The following is a 22,049-nucleotide window of genomic DNA, read 5'->3' on the forward strand; positions in this document are numbered from 1 at the left end:
CGAACCAGCACCCATATGCCTCAGTGCCAGTCCGACCATTGGTTTTTAAATGTTGGTTCCGGGGCCGACGCTGTGGCATAGTGGGTAAAGCCGCCACCTGTACTGCCAGCATCCCATATGGGCACTGGTTCGAGTCCCAGCTGCTCCACTTCTGATCCAGTTCTCTGCTATGGCCTAGGAAAGCAATGGAAGATGTTTCAAGTCCTTGGCCCCTGCACCCGAGTGGAAGACCTGGAAGAAGCTCCAGGCTCCTGGCTTCAGATCAGTCTAGCTTTGGCCACTGCAGCCATTTGGGGAGTGAACCAGTGGACAGAAGACCTCTCTTGTTCTCTCTCCCTCTGCCCCTCTGAAACTCTATCTTTCAAATAAATAAATCTTTGATTAAAAAAAAAAATCAAAAAAAACAATGGTTGGGGCCTGCGCTGTACCACCATTGGCAGTGCCAGCATCCCATATGGGTGCCAGTTTGAGTCCCAGCTGTTCTACTTCTGATCCAGCTCCTTGCTAATGTGCCTGGGAAAGCAGGAGAATATGACCCAAATTGGGCCCCTGCACCCTTGTGGGAAATCTGGGTGAAGCTCCTGGCTTCTGGCTTTGGCCTGACCAAGCCCTGGCTGTTCCAGCCACTTGGGGAGTGAACCAGCAGATGAAAAATCTCTCTCTGTCTTTCCTCCTCACTATATAACTCTGCCTTTCAAATAAAATAAAAAATCTTTATAAAAATTTTTTAAAAAATTATCAAAATTCTACCAAATCTTCATGGTTCTATATATAATTGTTCAATAGACACTTTGTTTAAATCTAATGGTATCAGGCACTTATGGACACAATGATGAGTGCCAATAACAAACATCATGGGAAATATCATACTTACTGGACTTAAAACTTTACAGATGGGGCCCAGCACTGTGGCGTAGTGGCTAAAGCCACCGTTTGCAGTGGGGCATCCTATATGGGCACTGGTCTGTGTCTGGCTGCTGCACTTCTGACCCAGCTCCCTGCTAATGGGCCTGGGAAAGCAGCAGAAGATGGCCCAAGTCCTTGCATCCCTGAACCCTCCTGGCTTTGGATCAGCCTAGCCCTGGCCGTTGTGGCCATTTGGGAAATGAACTAGTAGATGGAAAACTGATAGATTTCTCCCTTCCCCCCATAACTCCGACTTTCAAATAATTTTTTAAAAAGGTTCTTTAAAAATGCTTTGTAAGAATTTTATGATTATTATATGCTATTCTCTCTCTCTCTCTTTTTTTTTTTTTTTTTGACAGGCAGAGTGGACAGTGAGAGAGAGAGAGAGAGACAGAGAGAAAGGTCTTCCTTTGCCGTTGGTTCACCCTCCAATGGCCGCCGCGGCCGGCGCGCTGCGGCCAGCACACCGCGCTGATCCGATGGCAGGAGCCAGGTACCCATCCTGGTCTCCCATGGGGTGCAGGGCCCAAGTACTTGGGCCATCCTCCACTGCACTCCCGGGCCACAGCAGAGAGCTGGCCTGGAAGAGGGGCAACCGGGACAGAATCCGGCACCCCGACCGGGACTAGAACCCGGTGTGCCGGTGCCGCAAGGCGGAGGATTAGCCTAGTGAGCTGCGGCACCGGCCTATATGCTATTCTCTAAGTTTGGTAATACTTCTATGTGATTCTTTTATTCTTTTCAACTTTTACCCCATATCGTTAAAATTTGAGAGCCCTTTACCCACCTGTATTTCTCCATACTTTTCCCTCCTGTAACCTCTGTAATATGATTTCTGTCTTTCCTATTCATAAAAAACCCTCTAAGAATATAAGGTACCTGCTTTTCAAATTTGAAGATCATTCTTCAATTGTATTTCCTGCTGACCTTTCAATTATATCTACTACCCTCAATTTGGCTCTAAAAGCTTTCTAACACTTACTTCTTAGACAACATGAATTTTCATTATTCTCACTATTTTTCTGATTGCTTGTCTTCTTAACTAACCTAGCTGGCAGATATTCAGTCTTTAATAATTAGTTTTTCTTTCTCTTTATTTGTTGTTAGGGGAGTACATGTACTCATAAGTTTTTGTTTACCATCTTTATACAGACAATTCATGAATAACCATTCTTAATTTTCTCTATATCTTCTTTGTTCTTTTAAATTATCCACAAGTAAATTCTTCAGTTATCAATAAGTCTCCAGAATTAACACATTTTTCTAACAAGCCCATATTTCCTTCCAAGTTCCTGGCTGCTACCCTGTTTCTCAACCTCTAAAAATTTCTCAGCTCCTTTAACTTTTATTCTTCTGGCAGTTAACTGGAACTATAGATTTCTTGTCTGCATTTTCTCTCAAATGTACATCTCCTTCCCCATTTCCATATCCAAAATTATAGAGTATTTTATTTTAAATGATTTATTGAGGCCAGTGCCTCGGCTCACTAGGCTAATCCTCCACCTCTGGCGCCGGCACCCCAGGTTCTAGTCCCGGTTGCTCCTCTTCCAGTCCAGCTCTCTGCTGTGGCCCAGGAAAACAGTGGAGGATGGCCCAAGTGCTTGGGCCTTGCACCCGCATGGGAGACCAGGAGGAAGCACCTGGCTCCTGGCTTCGGATCGGTGCAGCGTGCCAGCCATAGTGGCCATTTGGGGGGTGAACCAACGGAGGGAAGACCTTTCTCTCTGTCTGTCTCTGTCTAACTCTGCCTGTCAAAAAAAAAAAAAAAAAAAAAAAAAAAAAGATGTATTGATTTATTTGAAAGGCAGAGTTACAGAGCGAGGGGAAGAGACATCGAGAGAGATATTCCATCTACTGGTTGCTTCCCAAATGGCTGCAATGGCTGGGGCCGGACCAGCCGAAGCCGAGCCAAGAGCTTCATCTGAGTCTCCCACATGGTTGCAGGGGCCCAAGGACTTGAGCCATCTTCCACTTTTTCAGGCACACCAGCAGGGAGCAGAATCAGAAGTAGAGACACTAGGACATGAACTGGGGCCATATGGGAAGTCAGCATTCTGGTGCAGCACCAGTTCCAAGAATATATAGTATCATAATGCAACTCTCTTCTTACTTATTTGTTTTATTTTTTATTGTGGTAAAATATGTATAACAATTATCTTAATAATTTTTCAGTGTACAGTTCTGAGGCATTGAGTATATTTACACTGCTCTGCAACTGTTATTACCATTCATCTATAGCACTTTTTTCAAAATTCCAAAGCAAAATTCTGCACCATCAAACAAAAGCAGTCCATTTTTTTCCCATTTTAAGCGCCTTTTTAATTTTTAAAATTTATTTATTTGAAAGACAGAAACAGAGAGAGAGAGACAGATAATCAGAGAGACATCTCCTGTTCACTGACTTATTCCTTAAATGCCCCCTAACAGCTAGGGATAAGCCAGAAGTTTGAAGTCTATCTGGGTCTGCCATGTGGGTGCCAGGAAACCTACTACTTGCTATCCCATCACCTGCTGCTTCTCAGGATGTGTATTAGCAGGCAGCTGGAATCAAAAGTGGAGCTGAGACTTGAACTCAGGCACTTTGATACAGGTTGTTCTAGGCAGTGTCATAATGGCTGCGTCAAACTCTTATCCCTCTATTTTATCTTTTATTAAAGATATATTTGGCCGGCGCCGCGGCTCAGTAGGCTAATCCTCCGCCTTGCAGTGTCAGCACACCGGGTTCTAGTCCCGGTCGGGGTGCCGGATTCTGTCCCGGTTGCCCCTCTTCCAGGCCAGCTCTCTGCTGTGGCCAGGGAGTGCAGTGGAGGATGGCCCAGGTGCTTGGGCCCTGCACCCATATGGGAGACCAGGAGAGGCACCTGGCTCCTGCCTTCGGATAGGCGTGGTGCGCCCGCAGCGCGCCGGCCGCGGCGGCCATTGGAGGGTGAACCAACGGCAAAGGAAGACCTTTCTCTCTGTCTCTCTGTCTCTCTCACTGTCCACTCTGCCTGTCCAAAAAAAAAAAAAAAAAGATATATTTATGGGGCTGGCACTGTGGTGCAGTGGGTAAAGCCACTGCCTGCAGCATTAGCATTCCATATGGGCACCAGTTTTAAGTCCTGGCTGTTCCACTTCTGATCCAGCTCCCTACTGATATACCTGGGAAATCTGCAGAATATGGCCTTAGTACTTGGGCACCTGCACCCACATGCGAGACTCGCATGAAGCTCCTGGCTCCTCCCCTTCAGCCTGGCCCAGTGCTGGCTGTTGCAGCCATTTGTGGAGTAAACTAGCAGATAAAAGTGCTCGCTCTCTCTCTCTCTCGATCTCTCTGCCTTTCAAATAAATAATCTTTTTTTTAAGTTTAGTAATACATCTACAAGATTCTTTTATTCTTTTCAACTTCTACCCATATTGTATCATACCCTAATCATCTTTAAAGATTTATTTATTTATTTGAAAGGCAGAACAACAGAGAGAAAGAAAGAGATGGGGGAGGGAGAGGGATCTTCCTTGTACTGGTTCATTTCCCAAACAACCAGGTCTGTACTGGGCTGAAGCGAGGCATTCTTTCCTGGTCTCTCATGTGGGTGTCAGGGGTACAAGTACTTAGGTCAACTTCTGCTGCCTTCCCAGGTGCATTCGTAGGAAGATGGACTAGAAGGAGAGTGGCCATGATGTGAACCAGCACTGGGTATGGGATATTAGGGTTGCAAGGAGCAGCTTAACCCCGTGACACAACACTGACCTCTTGCCCTTCTATTTTAATTTATTCTATATATCTACTAAAATAATCTCTGCAAACAAGATTTAATTATCTTTTCCTATTCAAACATCTGGTATTGCTTTTTGTTTATAATATCAAAAGCAATAATCACACAGGAGACTTGAAGAAGTAAGGTAGCATGATGCCTCCAAAAGAACATAATGCTCCTCCAGAATTAGACCCTGAACTGAACGATCTATGAATAACAGATACAGAATTCAAAGTAATGATTGTAAGGAAACTCAACAAGATGCAAGAGAATATGGATGGATTAAATAAATGAGAAAATCAGTGAGTGACATAAATGAAAATATTGCTAAGGAGATAGAACTTGTTAAGAACAATCAAATAGAAATTTTAGAGACTGAAATCTTCAATCAGTGAAATAAAAAAAATGTGACTGAGAGCTTTAATAGCAGGATAGACCAAATGGAGGAAAGAATTTCTGATCTTGAGAACAAAAATTTTGAAATAACCCAACCAGAAAAAAAATAAAGAGAAAATAATTGAAAAGAATAAAGTCTACACAAAATATGGGATGTCATTAAATGATCAAATATTTGTATAATAGGTATTCCTGAAGGAAAAGAAAAGGAAAAAGGCATTGAGAACCTGCTAAATGAAATAATAGTTGAAAATTTCCCAGGTCTTGAAAGAGACATGGACATCCAGATATAAGAGGCTTAAAGAATCCCAAGCAGACTCAACCAAAAAAGGTCTTCTCCAAGGCATATTGTCATCAAATTGTCAAAAGTTTAAGACAAGGAGACAATCCTAAAGACAGTAAGAAAAAAGTGTCAAGTTACATATAAAGGAAAATCAATTAGATTAACATCAGACTTCTCAGTGGAAACCCTACAGGCCAGAAGAGAGTGGGATGATATATTCAAGGTCTTAAAAGAAAAAAACTTCCAACTGAGAATATTATATCCAGTGAAGCTATCCTTTAAAAGTGAAGGAGAAATAAAGTATTTTTCAATCCAAAAATTGTACTTTTGAAATTTATATTCATTAAATAAAAGTTTTCTTAAAAAATAAAAAAAAAAAGTATTTTTCGGATAAACAAAAACAGAATTTACCACCTCCAGACCAGCCTTACAAGAAAATTCTGAAGGGTGTCTACATCAGAAGTACACACAAGGGGCCGGCACTGTGACATAGCAGTTGTAAAGCTGCTGCCTGTGACGCTGGCACACATATAGGTACCAGTTCATGTCCCAGCTGCTCCACTTCTAATCCAGCTCCCTGCTGATGTGCCTGGGAAAGCAGCAAAGAATGGCTCAGGTCCTTGGGCCCCTGCCACCCATGTGGGAGACCTGGAGGAAGCTCCTGGCTCCTGGCTTTGAAACAGCCCAACTCCAGCTATTGCAGCCATTTATGTTGCGGCCATCTGGGGAGTGAACCAGCGAATGGAAGATTGATATTCTGTGTGTGTGTGTGTGTGTGTGTGTGTGTCTTTCTCTCATGAAAACACAGGGTACTATCAAATTAACTAACAGACCAGGTAGAATCATTATTCAATCAACAAGATGACAGGTCTTAGTTCTTATCTATCAATACTAACTTTGAATGTAAATGGATTAAATTCACCAACCAAAAGACTTACATTGGCTGAATGGATTAAAAAAAAAAAAACGAACCCACTATATGCTGCCTACAAGAAACTCACTTCACAAAGATACCACAGACTGAAAGTAAGAGTGGGAAAAAGACACCAGACAAACGGAAACCAAAAGTAAGCAAGCATAACAATCCTGATATTAGATAAAACAGTCTTTAAATCAAAAACTGTAAAAACAGATAAAGGAGGACATTACATTTTGATAAAATGTTCAATTCATCAGGAAGACATAATAATATTAAATATATATGTACCCAACATAAGACCACCCAGATATATACAAAAATATTATTATTTATAGCAGTAAAGTGCTTCATTAAAAAAAAAAAAGAGAGAAACATCGCAAATTAAAGATTTAATGGTGCATCTTGAAGACGGAGTGCTTGGGCTCCTGCAACCACATGGGAGAGACCAGGAGGTCTCTTGGCTCCTGGCTTTGGATTGGCCCAGCTCTGGCCATTGCAGACATTTGGGGAGTGAGCCAGTGCATGGAGGACCTTTCTCTCTGTCTCTCCCTCTTTCTTTCTGTAAATCTCTCAAATAAATAAATAAATAAATAATTTTTTTAAAAAAAAGAAAGGGCATCAAAATTGGAAAAGAAAAAGTCAACTTATCCACATTTGAGGATGACCTGTTGTACATGGAAAAACCTAAACAGTACCAAAAAGCTGTTGGAATTGATAACTCAATTCAGTAAAGTTGCAGGTTACAAAAAAAATACCAAAAGAAAACAAGTATCTTTTTAGATATTAATGATGAACTTAGAGAAAGAGAAATCAAGACAGAAATCCCATTCACAATAGACACCAAAAAGATCAAATATTTATGAATAAATTTAACCAAAGAAGTGAAATATCTCTACAATGAAAAGTACCCAACACTGATGAAAGAAATAATCAAGGCCACACACACAAACACAAATGTCGCTCCCCTACTCGCAGAGGATGACACCGGACCCTGCGCTGTTCTTTTTGCCCAGCCCTTCCCGGGTTTGCTGCCGCTCCCCTCAGCCTCCGCGGAGGGGCGGCACCCCCGCCGCTTCCCCCGCTTCCGCGGAGTGGCGGCACACCGCCGGCCGGCTCTCTCAGGGGTTCCTCAGATGTTCCTTCCGCATGTTGTCTCTCTCCTCCTTTATAGTCCTCTTCCACCAATCCCAACTCTGCTGACGTTCTCTCCCCACACGCTGAGCACGCTGCTCTCCTCCAATCAGGAGCAGGATCAGCTCCTGTAGCTTGTTAGCTGAGTTGGTGAGGCAGCTGTGTGGAAGTTGTTTATTCCCTCTCAGCGCCATACGGTGGGAGATCAGATGCACAGAATTAGTCCTAGCAGATCCAGTAATTTAGTCTAGTCTTGGTTGCTCCCCACAGATCCCCCTTTCTTTTTATTCTTTAAGGTGTTGATACGCGCCTGTCTTCAGTGCCCCGCGGCGCACACTCTGCTCTGCTAGAGTTGCCCACAGGTGCTTATCGCCCTACCAATCAGGCAAACCGAATCCGAGTCCTCTCATCACCATGTTATGGGGAGACTTTTAGGTGCTGATGCATGCCTGTGTTTGGTGCCCTGCGGCACATACTCTGCTCTGCTCTGCTCTGCTAGAGTTGCCCGCAGGTGCTTATCGCCCTACCAATCAGGCAAACCGAATCCGGGTCCTCTCATTGCCATGTTGTGGGGAGACTTTTAGGCGCTGATGCGTGCCTGTGTTCGGTGCCCTGCGGCGAATACTCTGCTCTGCTCTGCTAGAGTTGCCCACAGGTGCTTATCGCCTTACTAATCAGGCAGACCGAATCTGAGCCCTCTCATCGCTATGTTGCGGGGAGGCCTTTTTTATTTTTCTCTATTTCTATCTCCGGGCATTCCTATTTCTCTTATTTTACTTCTATCTTCCGGCATTCTTATTCCTCCTATCTGCGCGGCTTCCTGGCTCCGCGTCCACACCCTTCGCGCTTGCCCTGCGGCCTCCGCACTCGCCCTGCGCTTTCCGCGCTTGGCGGCTTCTGCAAATCATGGCCTAGCTTACATTTCTGCTACAGCTAAGTTTTCCGTCTTTGTTCCCCGGGCTAACCTGACGAATCCCAACCTAGCTTACGTCTCCGCTTCAGCCTACCCCCACAGCTTCACTTTCCCCTAGCTTATATTTTTCTCTCCCCGGTACTTTTCCTAGCTTTCTTCCAGCATTATTTCTCTCTCATTTCTCCTAGCTTCTCCCCAGAGTCCGTATCCAAGTCTAAGTTTTTTCTAGCTTTCACTTTCGCTTTCAATCTTAGATTTCTCCTAGCTTCTCCCCGCAGTCCGTATCCGAGTCTATGCCTACGCTTTCGCTAGCTTCTCCCGGCACTTTTTCCGTCTGGCTTTTCCCTAGGCTCTCCCTAGTCTCTCTCCGATATTTTCCCGCTTCTTCCCTCCTAAGTTTCATATCCAAGTCACAGCACCATTATGTTGCTTCCCCACTCGCGGAGGAATGACACTGGACCCTGCGCTGTTCTTTTTGCCCGGCCCTTCCCGGGTTTGCCGCCGCTCCCCCCCCCCCCCCCCCCCGCGGAGGAGTGGCACACTGCCGGCCGGCTCTCTTCAACAAATGTGCTGGGAAAAGTGTATGTATTCATGTAGAAGAATGAAATCAGATCCATACCTCTCACGATATACGAAAATCAGTTCCAGATGAATCAAAGACCTACCTTTAAGACCTGAGACTATGAAGTTACTGAAAGAGTACTCCAAGACATTGGCGCAGGGGAAGACATTTTGGACAAGACCCCCAAAGTATAGGAAACAAAAGCAAAACTAAGCAAATGGGACTACACTAAACTCAGAAGCTTGCACACCAGTAAAGGAAACAATCAGTCAAATGAAGAGACATCCAACAAAATGGGAAAAAAAAAAACATTTGCAAACTACATATCTGACACAAGATTAATATCCCAAATATATCAGCAACTTAAAAAAAAACAGTAACAATAACAAAAAACAACCAATCTAGTTGAGAAATGGGCAAAGGATTTCTTTCTTTCTTTCTTTCTTTCTTTCTTTCTTTCTTTCTTTCTCTCTCTCTCTCTCTCTCTCTCTCTCTCTCTCTCTTTCTCTTTCTCTTTCTCTCTTTCTCTCTTTTTGACAGATAGACAGTGAGAGAGAGAGACAGAGAGAAAGGTCTTCCTTCCATTGGTTCACTCCCCAAATGTCTGCTACGGCCGGAGCTGTGCCCATCTGAAGCCAGGAGCCAGGTGCTTCCTCCTGGTCTCCATGCGGGTGCAGGGCCCCAAGCATCCTCCACTGCCTTCCGGGGCCACAGCAGAGAGCTTGACTGGAAGAGGAGCAACCTGGACTAGAACCTGGCATCACATGGGATACCGGTGCCATGAGCGGAGGATTTAACAAGTGAGCCATGGCGCTGGCCCCAAAGGATTCCAATAGACAGTTCTCAATAGAGGAAACACAAATGGCCAACAAATATATGAAAAAAGGTTCAACATCACTAGCAAATCAAAACCACAATGAGGTATAACCTCACCCCTGTCAGAATGGCTAAAATCCGAAACACAGAGAGTAATAAATGCTGGCGAAGACGTGGAAAAAGGGGAACACTTATATACTGCTGGTGGGAATGCAAATTAGTACAGCCACTGTGGAAAACAGTGTGGATGGCTGGCACCATGGCTCACTAGGCTAATCCTCCACCTGCGATGCCAGCACCCCCGGGTTCTAGTCCCGGTTGGGGCGCTGAATTCTGTCCCAGTTTCCTCTTCCAGTCCAGCTCTCTGCTGTGGTCCGGGAGTGCAGTGGAGAATGGCCCAGGTCCTTGGCCCCTGCACCCGCATGGGAGACCAGGAGGAAGCACCTGGCTCCTGGCTTCCAATCGGCGCAGCACACCGGCCACAACGCGCCAGCCGTAGTGGCCACTTGGGGGTTGAACCAACGGAAAAAGGAAGACCTTTCCCTCTGTCTCTCTCTCTCTGTGTTTAACTCTGCCTGTCAAAAAAAAAAAAAAAAAAAAAAAAAATTAAAAAAGAAAACAGTGTGGAGATTTCTTAAAAAACTAGAAATAGGGGCCAGTACTGTGGTGCAGTGGCTTAGGCAGTCACAAGGGGCTGACATCTCCTATGAATGCTGGTACAAGTCCTGGATGCTCCACTTCCAATCCAGCTCCCTGCTAATGCACCTGGGAAAGCAGCGGAGGATGGCCCAAGTGCTTGGGCTTCTGTGCCCACATGAGGGACCTGGTTGAACCTCTGGCTCCTGGATTTGGTATGCTATGGTCCTGGCTGTTGAGGCCATTTGAGGAGTGAACTAGAGGATGGAAGTTGTCTCTTTCTCTCTGCCTCTGCTTCTCCTTCTTTTTAACTCCACCATCCAAATAAATAAATAAATCTTAAAAAAAAAAGAAAAGAAAAGAAACTAGACATGGGGCTGGCACTGTGGCATAGTGGATAAAGTCACTGTATGCAGTGCCAGAATCCTGTATGCATACTGGTTCAAGTCCTGGCTACTCCATTTCCAATCCAGCTCCCTGTTAATGCACCTGGGAAAGCAGTGGAAGATGGCCCAAAGGATTGGGCCCCTGCACCAATGTGGGAGACTCGGAAGAAGTTCCTGGTTCCTGGCTTTGAACCAGTCCAGCTCTGGCCATTGCAGATCATTTGGGGAATGAACCAACAGATGGAAGACCTCTCTGTCTCTCCCTCTCTCTCTCTGTTACTTTCTTTCAAATAAAATCAGCAAATCATAAAAACAACAAAAACTAGAAATATACTTGTCAAATGATTCAGCAATCCCACTACTGGGTGCATACCCAAAACACTTGGACATAACGTATCAAAGAGATACCTGCACCACCATGTTCATAGCAGCATTGTTCAAAATAGCCAAAATTTGGAACCAACCAAGTGTCTATCATCACAAGAATGGATAAAGAAAATGTATATATACACTATTGAACATTCAGCTATAAAAAAGAATGGAATTCTACCATCTGCAGCAAAATGGATGCAACTGGAAGACATCATGTTGAGTGAAATAAGCTTGACCCAGAAAGACAAATACCAAATGTTCTCCCTTATATGTGGGAGCTAAAATTTAAAAAACAAACAAAAAAGAAAAAGAAAGAAATGTCTATGTATCAATATTGCTGCAAATAGTTTTGTAAAACTTCATTTTATAACTATGTCAAATCAATAGTTAAGAATGCCATATACTACTATAGTTTTAATGATCTGTGATTACTTTAAAATTTACTGCATGTAGGTGAAATGGTCATTTTTCCATTCAGTTATTGTTTATAGCCATTGTCTATATTCTCATTAACTAGGGTCTTTTTGTTTGTTAAATGTCTTAGTTAGTGAAGCATTTTTACAGTAAGGTAATTTTAAAATGTTATCTCAAAAACTTAAAGACCAGACAGAACATAAGGGAGAAGGAAAGAGGATGGGAAGGAGAGAGGAGGAGGGAGGGAGTGAAGAAGGGAATATTATATTCTTAGAATTGTATCTATAAATCATATTGAATCTGCTAAAAATTAATCAAAAGTCAAAATTTAATATTTAAAAACAAAAACCAAAAAAACTAAAAGCAAGTCATTCTTTCAAGAGTTTTTTAAAAATGCTGCTGTGTATTAACGCTGATGAAAGAATCACCGTAGCCAGACATGCTTACAAAACAAAAATCCTGGGTTCTCAAATTAAAAAACAACAGGGGCTGGCGCTGTGGCGCAGCAGGTTAAGGCCCTGGCCTGAAGCACTGGCATCCCATATGGGCGCCGGTTCTAGTCCTGGCTGCTCCAATTCTGATCCAGCTCTCTGCTATGGCCTGGGAAAACAGTGGAAGATGGCCCAAGTCCTTGGGCCCCTGTTCTCACATGGGAGACCTGGAAGAAGCTCCTGTCTCCTGGCTTCGGATTGGCGCAGCTCCGGCTGTTGCGGCCATCTGGGGAGTGAACCAACGGATGGAAGACCTCTCTGTCTCTCTCTCTCTCTGTAACTCTGTCTTTCAAATAAATAAAATAAATCTTAAAAAAATAAACTACAAACTGATCAAAGTTCTAATCATAGATTATTTGCGATACCAGAGTAATTATTGCTATTTTCAGAAAAATGCCTGAATGGAGTCTCTGTACTTCTAATTGACTAGAAAACATTTCCTGCTAAATAATAATTGATTGATCTGTATTAATCTCAATAATTATTATTTTTTAAAAAGTTGCTGATTTTTTGAAGTCTTTTTTTTCTTTAAGATTTATTTATTTATTTGGAAGGCAGAGTTACAGAAAGGCAGACAGAGAGAGATAGAGAGAGGTCTTCCATCTGCTGGTTCACTCCCCAAATGGCCACACGGCTCTAGGCAGGCCGAACTGAAGCCAGGAGCCAGGAGCTTCTTCCAGGTCTTGCATGCGGGTGCAGGGGCCCAAGGACTTGGGCCATCTTCCCAGGCATATCAGCGGGGAGATGGATTGGAAGCAGAAAAGAAGTCAGGACTCAAATTGTTACCCACATGGGATGCTAGCATCACAGGTGGCAGCCTAATTGGCTATGACACAAGCTGTCCCCAGTAATCTTTATTCTATTTAATTATAGTTTAGAATTATAAGCTAGCCGGCGCCGCGGCTCACTCCGCATGCGGCGCCAGCACCCCAGGTTCTAGGCCCGATCGGGCGCCGGATTCTGTCCTGGTTGCTCCTCTTCCAGGCCAGCTCTCTGCTATGGCCAGGGAGGGCAGTGGAGGATGGCCCAAGTGCTTGGGCCCTGCACCCTCATGGGAGACCAGGAGGAAGCACCTGGCTCCTGGCTTCGGATTGGCATGGTGCGCTGGCTGTAGCGGCCACTTGGAGGGTGAACCAACGGTAAAGGAAGACCTTTCTCTCTGTCTCTCTCTCTCTCTCACTGTCTAACTCTGCCTGTCAAAAATTAAAAAAAATTTTTTTTTAAAAATTAGAATTATAAACTAATGTTTAAGGTCTTTAAAACAAAACAATCAACTCCACCATTGATCTGCTTTTATTAAATAGCTCAATTTCATAAATCTGTCCAAAGCTTGGTTCCTTTGACTGATACTATTCCTCTAAGTCAGAGACCACATACGTCAAACCATTCTGTAAAGCACCTAGAAAAAATATGCAATGTACAGACTTGAAGTTAAAGCTTTCATATAACAATAGTGATATAACCCTAACAAGGGAAAAAAAGGCCTCTATAAATCCATGATTATTTCAAGTAAGCATCAAATAAGACTTCATAGTAAACGAATATTCTTGAAAAGAAGGAAGGAGAGGAGGAAAAGGGAGGGACAAAAAAAAGGAAAGAAGGAAAAGAGGGAAGGAGAAAGGGAGGAAAGAAGGCAGGAAGGACAAAGTGCTCACAAATGATTCACTGCTAATTACTTACAAAGTGAACTCAGGAAACAGCCTAAGTGCAGCTGTCACATTGCTCAGGGGGTATATGAAGAAAATGATGACTGCTAAAGGAACCATGATGACTACTAAAGGAATCAGAGACCAAACTAAACACAGATAAACTCTTACTGGCAATTAATCACACTGCACTCAAAAATTAACTTCCTGATTTACTTCCTTCAGCTTATAATGTTTCTGAACACTAGATGGCAATAAACTAAAGTTTAAACCAAAGTACAAAGTACAAAGATTAAATAACTAGGTTATTTAATATAGATAGAAAAATAAGATATAGTTGCTCTACTTTAAAATATATCAACTTTTGACAGCAGTTCTTACCTGGGAAGAGGTCTGTACATCTCATAAATATCTCCCAGTAGATTAGTCCAAGTGCATACATGTCTACTTGTTTCAAAGCTGATTCACAGTCCCTCAGGTTCACAGCTCCTTCTAGCACTTCTGGTGCCATATATCTGATTGTGCCAACCTGATAAATTAGTGATATTTTTCAGAAATATAATGCAGCATATTATAAAGGGTAGACATCAGAAGATTTATGTAAATTTTAGTTATGGCAGTGATATATTACCTGACCCTAAGCATTTCAAATGAGCCTTTGTATTCTAATTTTATCTATAAAATGCCCTCTTTGAATAATTAAACTGTGGCAAATCTATTTTAGTGAATATTATTCATCAATCAAAATGAATAAGTAGACATTTCTATGTATATCAATATATAAAACTTGTAAGAGGGGCAAGTGTTTGGCACAGCAGTTAAGAATAAACTTGGAGTGCCTGCATCCTGTATCAAAGTGCCTGGGTTTAAGTCCCAGCTATGCTCCTGGCTCCAGTTTCCTGCTAATCATGGGAGGCAGCAGGTGATGGCACAAATGGTTGGATCCCTGCCACCCCTGTGTAGGAGACTTAGATTTGGTTCCCAGCTGATGCAAGGATTTGGGGAGTGAACCAGTGATCTATTTATGTCTGTCTGTTTCTCTCTCTCTTTATTCATTTGAAAGATTGAAAGGGAGAGAAAGACAGAGACAGAGACAGAGACAGAATCTTCCATTCACTAGTTCTCTCTCCAAATGGCCACAACAACCAGCTATGGGCTAGGCTGAAGTCAACAGCAAGGAACTCCACCCTGGCCTCCCACATGGGTGGCAGGAACACTCCGACAGGAGACCTGGCATCACAAGCTGTGGCTTAATCCACTGTACCACAATGCCAGCCCCCTTCTGTATTACTAATAAATGAACAGAAAACTTTTTAAAATCTGTAAGACACAGTAAGAAAATTATAATTAATAAGTAACCATTAATATTTTTAAAAAGTCACAAAAACACAAATATATGTATAGACACATTATCTCCAAAGAGAAAAAAGTTGGAAAGTGTAGGTTTGATACTAATGGTGGAAGACGGACTGTCCTATCTCAAACTTGGTAATTTTACTGTTGTTTTTTTTTTTTTAAAGATCTATTTATTTATTTAAAAGGCAGAGTTACAGAGAAAGAGACAGAGAGTGAAAAGAGAGATATCTTCTACTCACTGGCTCATCCCCCAAATGGCTGCCAAGGCCAGGGATGGGCCAGGCTGAAACCAGGAGCTGGGAACTCCACCTGGGGCTCCCATGTGGAAGGCAGATGCCCCAGCACTTGGGCCATCTTCTGCTGCTTTCCCAGGAGAATCAGCAGTGAGCTGGATCAGAAGTAGAACCGCTGAGACTTGAACCAGCGCTCACATGGGATGCCAGCATTGCAGCTGGTAGTTAAATCTGTTGCGCCACAAAGTGAGCCCTTGGAACTTTTCTCTTGCTTCAAAAATGAGGATTAGCGGGGGCCAGCACCATAGCATAATAGGTAAAGCCTCTGCTTGCGGGGCCGGCATTCCATATGGGCACCAGTTTGAGTCCCAAAAGTGCTCCATTTCCAATCCAGCTCTCTGCTACGGCCTGGGAAAGCAGTAGAAGATGGCCCAAGTCCTTGGGCCACTGCACCTGCATGGGAGACCTAGAGGAAGCTCCTGGCTCCTGGCTTTGGACTGGCCCAGCTTCAGCCATTGTGGTCATTTGGGGAGTGAACCAGCAGATGGAAGACCCCTCTCTCTTTCTGCCTCTGCCTCTCTGTAATTCTGCCTTTCAAATAAATAAATAAATCTTTTAAAAAAGCAAAACAAAACAAAACAAAACAAAACAAAACAAAACAAAACAAAAATAGGGGTTGGAATAGTGGCACAGAAAGTTAAAGTTAAACTACAGCCTATGACACCATTATCCCGGTTCAAGTCCCATCTACTCTGCTTTCAATCTTGTTTCTGGCTATCGTGCCTGGGAAGGCAACAGAAAATGGTTCAAGAATCTGGGTCCCTGTCACTCATGTGAGAAACTGGGATGGAGTTCCTGACTCCTGGCTTTGGCCTGGCCCTGCCCTGGCTATTGAGGCCATTTGAATAGTGAACTAGCAGACAGAAGATCCCTTCCTCTCTGCGTCCCTCTCTCCCTCCCTCTAGCTCTGCCATTCAAATAAATCTTTAAAAGAAAAATGAGATGGCACTGACTGGCACTGTGACACAGTTGTTTAAGGTGGCCAACATCTCATTCTGGAATGCCAGTTTGAGTCCTGCCTGCTCTGTTTTCAATACATCTCACTGCTAATGTACCAGGGAAGGCAAGGGATGATGGTCCAAGTACTTTGGTCCCTGCTACCCATGTGGGAGACCAGGAGGGAGTTCCTGGCTCCTGGCTTCAGCTTGGCACAGACCTGGCTACGGATGCCATTTGGAGAATGAACCAGCAGATGGAAGGTTCTCTGTCTCTCTCTTGCTCTGGCTTTCAAATCTTTGAGAGAGAAAGAGAGAGAGAGAGAGAGAGAGAGCACATGAGCGAGCAGGGACTGGGATTGAGGCATGGTGGGTTAAATCCCTGCTTACGATGCCAACATCTCATACTGGAATGCTAGTTCAAGTCCTGGCTATACTGTTTCCTATTCAGCTCCCTGCTAATGTGCTGGGGAAGGCAGGAGATGATGGTCCAAGTACCCAAGTACCTGGTTGAAGCCCTGGCTCCTGGTTTTGGCTTGGTCCAGACCTGGCTATTGAGGCAAGTTGGGGAGTGAATACCACAAGAAAAACTGATGTCTCTCTCCCCACCTCCTGCCTTTCCTTCTTGGATATTCCATCTTTAAAATAATAAGTAAATCTTAAAAAAAAGTGAGATAGAAGTCAGTGATTCCCAAAATAAACTGATGAACTTTACAAAGGCTCTTATGTAGTGTCTTTGGTGTTTCCAAATTTTATAAATCTCAATATTCCGTAATTGGCAGTATATAAGGACAATTGTCCTCAGCAGTGGATTTTTTAGTGCAATTCATTCATAATTTTAGTTATTTATTTATTTATTTGTTTGTTTTTTATTTCAGGCAGAGTTACAGAGAGGGAGAGACAGAGAGAGAGGTCTTCCATCTGCTGGTTCACTCCCCAGGCGACCGCAATGGCCAGAGCTGCACTGTCCAAAGCCAGGAGACAGGAGCTTCTTACGGGTCTCCCACATGGCTGCAGGGACCCAAGGACTTCGGCCATCTTCTATTTTCCTAGGCCATAGCAGAGAGCTGGATTGGAAGAGGAGCAGCCGGGACACAAACTGGTGCCCATAGGGAATGCCGGCCCCGCAGGCGAAGGCTTAGCCTACTAAGTCATAGCACCAGTCCACATAATTTCAAAATATGTCAGTATGATACCTCTTACATATACTTACCTCACTTATGGCTGCATTATCTTCTTCTCCTGGGCGTACAAGTCTGTTTCCAGTCAGCCTCATGGACAACCCAAAGTCACTAATAACACAGGTTCCATCATTTTTTACCAGGACATTTCTGCTGTTTAAATCTCGATGAGAAATTGCAGGTTTATAATGATCTGTTTGGGAAATTTCGAATAGTTATTGGTGCTTAAATGTAACTATTGGGAATTACATATAAAAACAGTAAAAAATATAAATATAGAAGAAATGTTATTTTTCTGCCCATTAATTTTCTAATAACAAAAATGACATGAGAAATCAAAATTTCAACTTTCTCCTTATTACTTTCTAATATATTTTATAACATAACATCCATTACATGTATAGTTAATTAATGATTAAACATTCAGCTGAAACTAACAGCAAACAAACTGTTTTTCTAATTCTAACACAAATTTATTTTTTCTTTTTTTATTTTTATTTTTATTTATTTATTTTTTTGACAGGCAGAGTGGACAGTGAGAGAGAGAGACAGAGAGAAAGATCTTCCTTTGCCGTTGGTTCACCCTCCAATGGCCGCCGCGGCCGGAGCACCGCGCTGATCTGAAGCCAGGAGCCAGGTGCTTCTCCTGGTCTCCCATGGGGTGCAGGGCCCAAGCACTTGGGCCATCCTCCACTGCACTCCCTGGCCATAGCAGAGAGCTGGCCTGGAAGAGGGGCAACCAGGACAGAATCCAGCGCCCCGACTGGGACTAGAACCTGGTGTGCCAGCGCCGCAGGCGGAGGATTAGCCTAGTGAGCTGCGGCGCCAGCCAACTATACATGTTTTACATGCAGTGATATTTAGAAACTCAGTTTTGAAAAAGGTAACTATTTGGTGATAATATTAGCTAATGTTAGACAGAATAGAGTGATTCCTTTGATATAAAAAAAAAAACAAGCGGCAGTACAATTTGAAAACAGGAGTTAATAGCTCTGTTTAAATGAAATGTGTGTATGTGATGGCAATCATGCTTTCAGCCAAATTTGACTTAAAATCTTGCTGAATCATGAAAACTTTGAAAAAGGCTAAGCCAGCTTTTTAAAGGAAGGAATAAAGGGGCACAGTCCAATTGTTAATGCACAAAACACTAAAGAAAGTGCACCAAGTTGCTGACATAGACAGTAACACAAGTCAATTTTGTAGTCAGGAAAAGCAAGATGTCAAGATAAATGAACTGATAAATTATTCAGGTGAAATTATTTATATATGAAGCATCAGCTAGAAAAGATGATCCATGTTATAACACAGTGGAACAAAGATCTAAGAAACTGTACATTAATGTTCTCTTAACTAAAGAGGTCAGAGAAAACTTAAGAAAGTACAGGGACAGAATTTTCACAGAAAAGCTAATTGAGGGGTGGCCTGTGATACAGAAGTACAGACTGAAACAAAGTGAGAAAACAAATGTATGAAAAAGAGATACTCTGAACAACTAGCAAATATTCACATGAAAATCAGAAGACTACAGTCACCATGAGGAGTAACAACTAGTTCTGAACACTGGCAAAAACTGATTCCCCACCATTCATTCTCCCCTTCCTGCTTAGTGGCCAAACCCAGCATTATTTGGAGGCTGGAAGGCACTCAACCAAAAAACCTCTATTCCCAGCCTCTTCTGAATCTAAGTGTGAACTAAGTTCTGGGAAGCAAAACACAAGCATAAGAGTGGAACTTCCGGAGGAACAAAGCAGCATTTCTTTTTACCTTCCTTTCCTTTTTCCTGCTGCCTAGAATTCAGCATGATGGGTGATAAGGTAATTTTGCAAATGAAAGCTGTATAAAGGATGGTGGAGAAGAAATACAGGAGACTCAGGTCCTCATAATACCATAGTGCTGCCAACTCAATCCTACACTGTCTCTCCCTAGATTCTTACATGAAAAAGAAAAAAATTTCTTTCTAATTGAAGTCACTGTCATCCCCCCTCCCTGCACCAACAGATTTGGCTAAGCTTATTTCTGTTTAATTAACTTACAGAAAAATACATTTGGGTTTTAGTTTAAAAATCACATGGAATAGAGATGTGATAACAAAACTAAAAAAGTAATAATGCATTGTCATTCATTTAAATAAAATAAATATAAGGAAAATATAACCTGGCTAAGAGGTTCTGAACTTAAGGTCCATAAATGGGCTTCTTAGAATCTGAGAGCCATTAGAATAAAAAAAAAATTTCTAAGTTTGCCCACATATGTATCTTTGGATGGAGAGTAGTCACAGCTTAGCTTCCTCTAGATGAAGTCTTTTTCTTATTATTCTTGTTATGTTTCAGGTAGTTTTTTATTATGCTGGATCTATCAAACAATTGGCTATTAATAAATCTGTAACAGAAATTATACCTTTACTTTGAAATTATGATTAGAACTACTCTTTGTGAATTTTGAACCCAATGGAGTGTCATTCATCTTTTATTCATTGTCTTACCTCCTCGTGGTAATTCTGTGTGAAGATAAGCCAGTCCTCTAGTCACAGAATGAGCCAGACGGCAAGAGCTTACCCAGTCACTTGTATGGAGACTCAAATACTTGCATAGAGATCCCTATGTAGAGGGAAAAAATGCCCCCCAAAAGTGAAATTAACTTACTTTTACATAAAGAGATAAGTTAGCAGCCTTATAAAGGATTTGCATAATTTAGGACTCCATGAAGAACCAATGAACTACAATATGACAGAATCTTGAGTTAGTAAGGCATTTCTATATGTAGAGAGGACAGTATGGAAAGTAAAGATTTTAAATATCAATTTTTATGTCTCCAATATAAAAAATTATGAATGACTATTTCCTCTTAAACACTTCATCATCTATTAAATCAATGGGGTGGGTGCTGTGGCCACTTGGGATGCCTGTATCCCATACTGGAATGCTTGCTGGAGGATCTACTGCTCTACTTCCAATCCAGCTTCCTGCTAATTTGTCTGGGAAGCAGCAGAAGATGGCTCAAGTACTTGAGTCTCTGTCACCGACATGGGAGACTCAGATGAAGTTCCTGTGTCCTGGCTTTAGCCTGGCCCAGCCTTAACTGTTGCAACCATCTGGAGAGTAACCAGCAAATGAAAGACTTCTCTATCTCTTGGGCCCTCATCTTCCTCTCCTTCTATCACTACCTTTGAAATAAATCTTTTTAAAAAATATAGAAAAAATTATACCTTTTTACAAGTACAAATACAAACTATATTGTCATGTTTACAGGTAGAAAACAGAAGGCTTAAGTAAATACTGGTATACCTTCTGTGTATACTAGTTTGCCTTCTATGTCTCCAAGTTCTGCACCCATGGATTCAATCAACTGAACTGATGTTGAATGTGTCTGAATATGTACAGACTTTTTTCTCTGTTATTATTCCCTTAACAATACAACATAACAACTAGTTACAAAACATTTACATTCTACTAGGTACTGTAAGTAATCTAGAAATTATTTAAAGTAACTGAAGGACGTGCATAGGTTATAAACAAATACTACCCGATCTAACAGAAGACTTTGGTACACGTGGATTGTGGGATTGGTGGGGGTTGTCCTGAAACCAATCATCCCTGTGGATACCAAGGAATGATTGTATGCCTTTGTGGTACTCAAAGTGCTTATCTGCATACTATTATTGTTCTCTTATAACATAAGGAGCTTCCAACATTATGAATGTCAATCGAAGAATTACTTCCTTATGGAGAAAGTTTTGCTACCAAAGGAGAGGGGAGTGGGTACAGAGGAGTATAATTAGTATAATTAGTGGTGTAATCAATTTACATTCTGGCATGAGATTCTTAGCTCACTGCAGACACATTAATAACAAGTCTGCAAGCCAGCAATATTCTATATTATAGTAGTCAACCTGGAAGTCTGATTGATAGCTAATATAAATATTAGTTTAATTTTTATAAAGAACTTACATTGGGATAATACTCCATCACAAGCAAATACTCCATGCGTCCATCTGCAGTAACTCTCTCATCTCCAACTATAAAGCGAGCGATGTTGTCATGTTCCATCAAAGGCACTCTGTAAATGTTCTTCTCATTGATAAAATTCTGACGATTTGCAAAGGAAAATACTTTTACGGCAACTGGACGCTCATCTAAGGAACCTTTATAAACTGCTCCATATCGACCCCGGCCAATTAGCTGTAAGTTTATTTTAAAGAAAGCAAAGTATTAATTCATATCACAGGTGAGCAATAAAACTTACTAAATAATAAAGTAGAAATCCATACAGCATGCCTCAGCTCTCTATTGTTTATTGCTTACTCAACTTTTTTTTTTTTTTTTTTAATTTATTTGACAGGTAGATTCATAGACAGTGAGAGAGAGAGATAGAGAAAGGTCTTCCTTCTGTTGGTTCACTCCCCAAATGTCTGCCATGGCCAGCGCTGCGCTGATCCGGAGCCAGGAGCCAGGTGCTTCTTCATGGTCTCCCATGCGGGTGCAGGGGCCCAAGCACTTGGGCCATCCTCTACTGCCCTCCCGGGCCACAGCTGAGAGCTAGACTGGAAGAGGAGCAACCGGGACTAGAACCCAGCGCCCATATGGAATGCCGGCACCACAGGCGGAGGATTAACCAAGTGAGCTACAGCGCCGGCCCCAAATCAACTATTAAATAAAGTCTATTTCTGGTATGACCAA

The 22,049-nt window shown here is 42.4% G+C and overlaps 1 protein-coding gene across 4 annotated transcripts in view; it reads right to left on the bottom strand.

The window, feature by feature from the left end:
• BMPR2 (bone morphogenetic protein receptor type 2) overlaps positions 1–22,049 on the bottom strand; it is a 169,067-nt gene that overhangs the window by 23,181 nt on the left and 123,837 nt on the right. For 2 of the 4 annotated variants that reach the window (XM_070070371.1, XM_070070370.1), the window contains exons 6-10: positions 21,321–21,551; positions 19,856–19,970; positions 19,138–19,206; positions 17,406–17,566; positions 13,990–14,137 (exon numbers count right to left, since the gene is read on the bottom strand). In XM_070070371.1, coding sequence (XP_069926472.1) covers positions 13,990–14,137; positions 17,406–17,566; positions 19,138–19,206; positions 19,856–19,970; positions 21,321–21,551 — 724 coding nt within the window. The remainder of the gene's footprint in view (positions 1–13,989; positions 14,138–17,405; positions 17,567–19,137; positions 19,207–19,855; positions 19,971–21,320; positions 21,552–22,049) is intronic. The other 2 variants (XM_008258989.4, XM_008258990.4) reach the window with 1 other exon arrangement.

The sequence above is a fragment of the Oryctolagus cuniculus genome, chromosome 3 (assembly GCF_964237555.1).
Source record: "Oryctolagus cuniculus chromosome 3, mOryCun1.1, whole genome shotgun sequence".
In the NCBI taxonomy this organism is placed as follows: Eukaryota; Metazoa; Chordata; class Mammalia; order Lagomorpha; family Leporidae; genus Oryctolagus; species Oryctolagus cuniculus.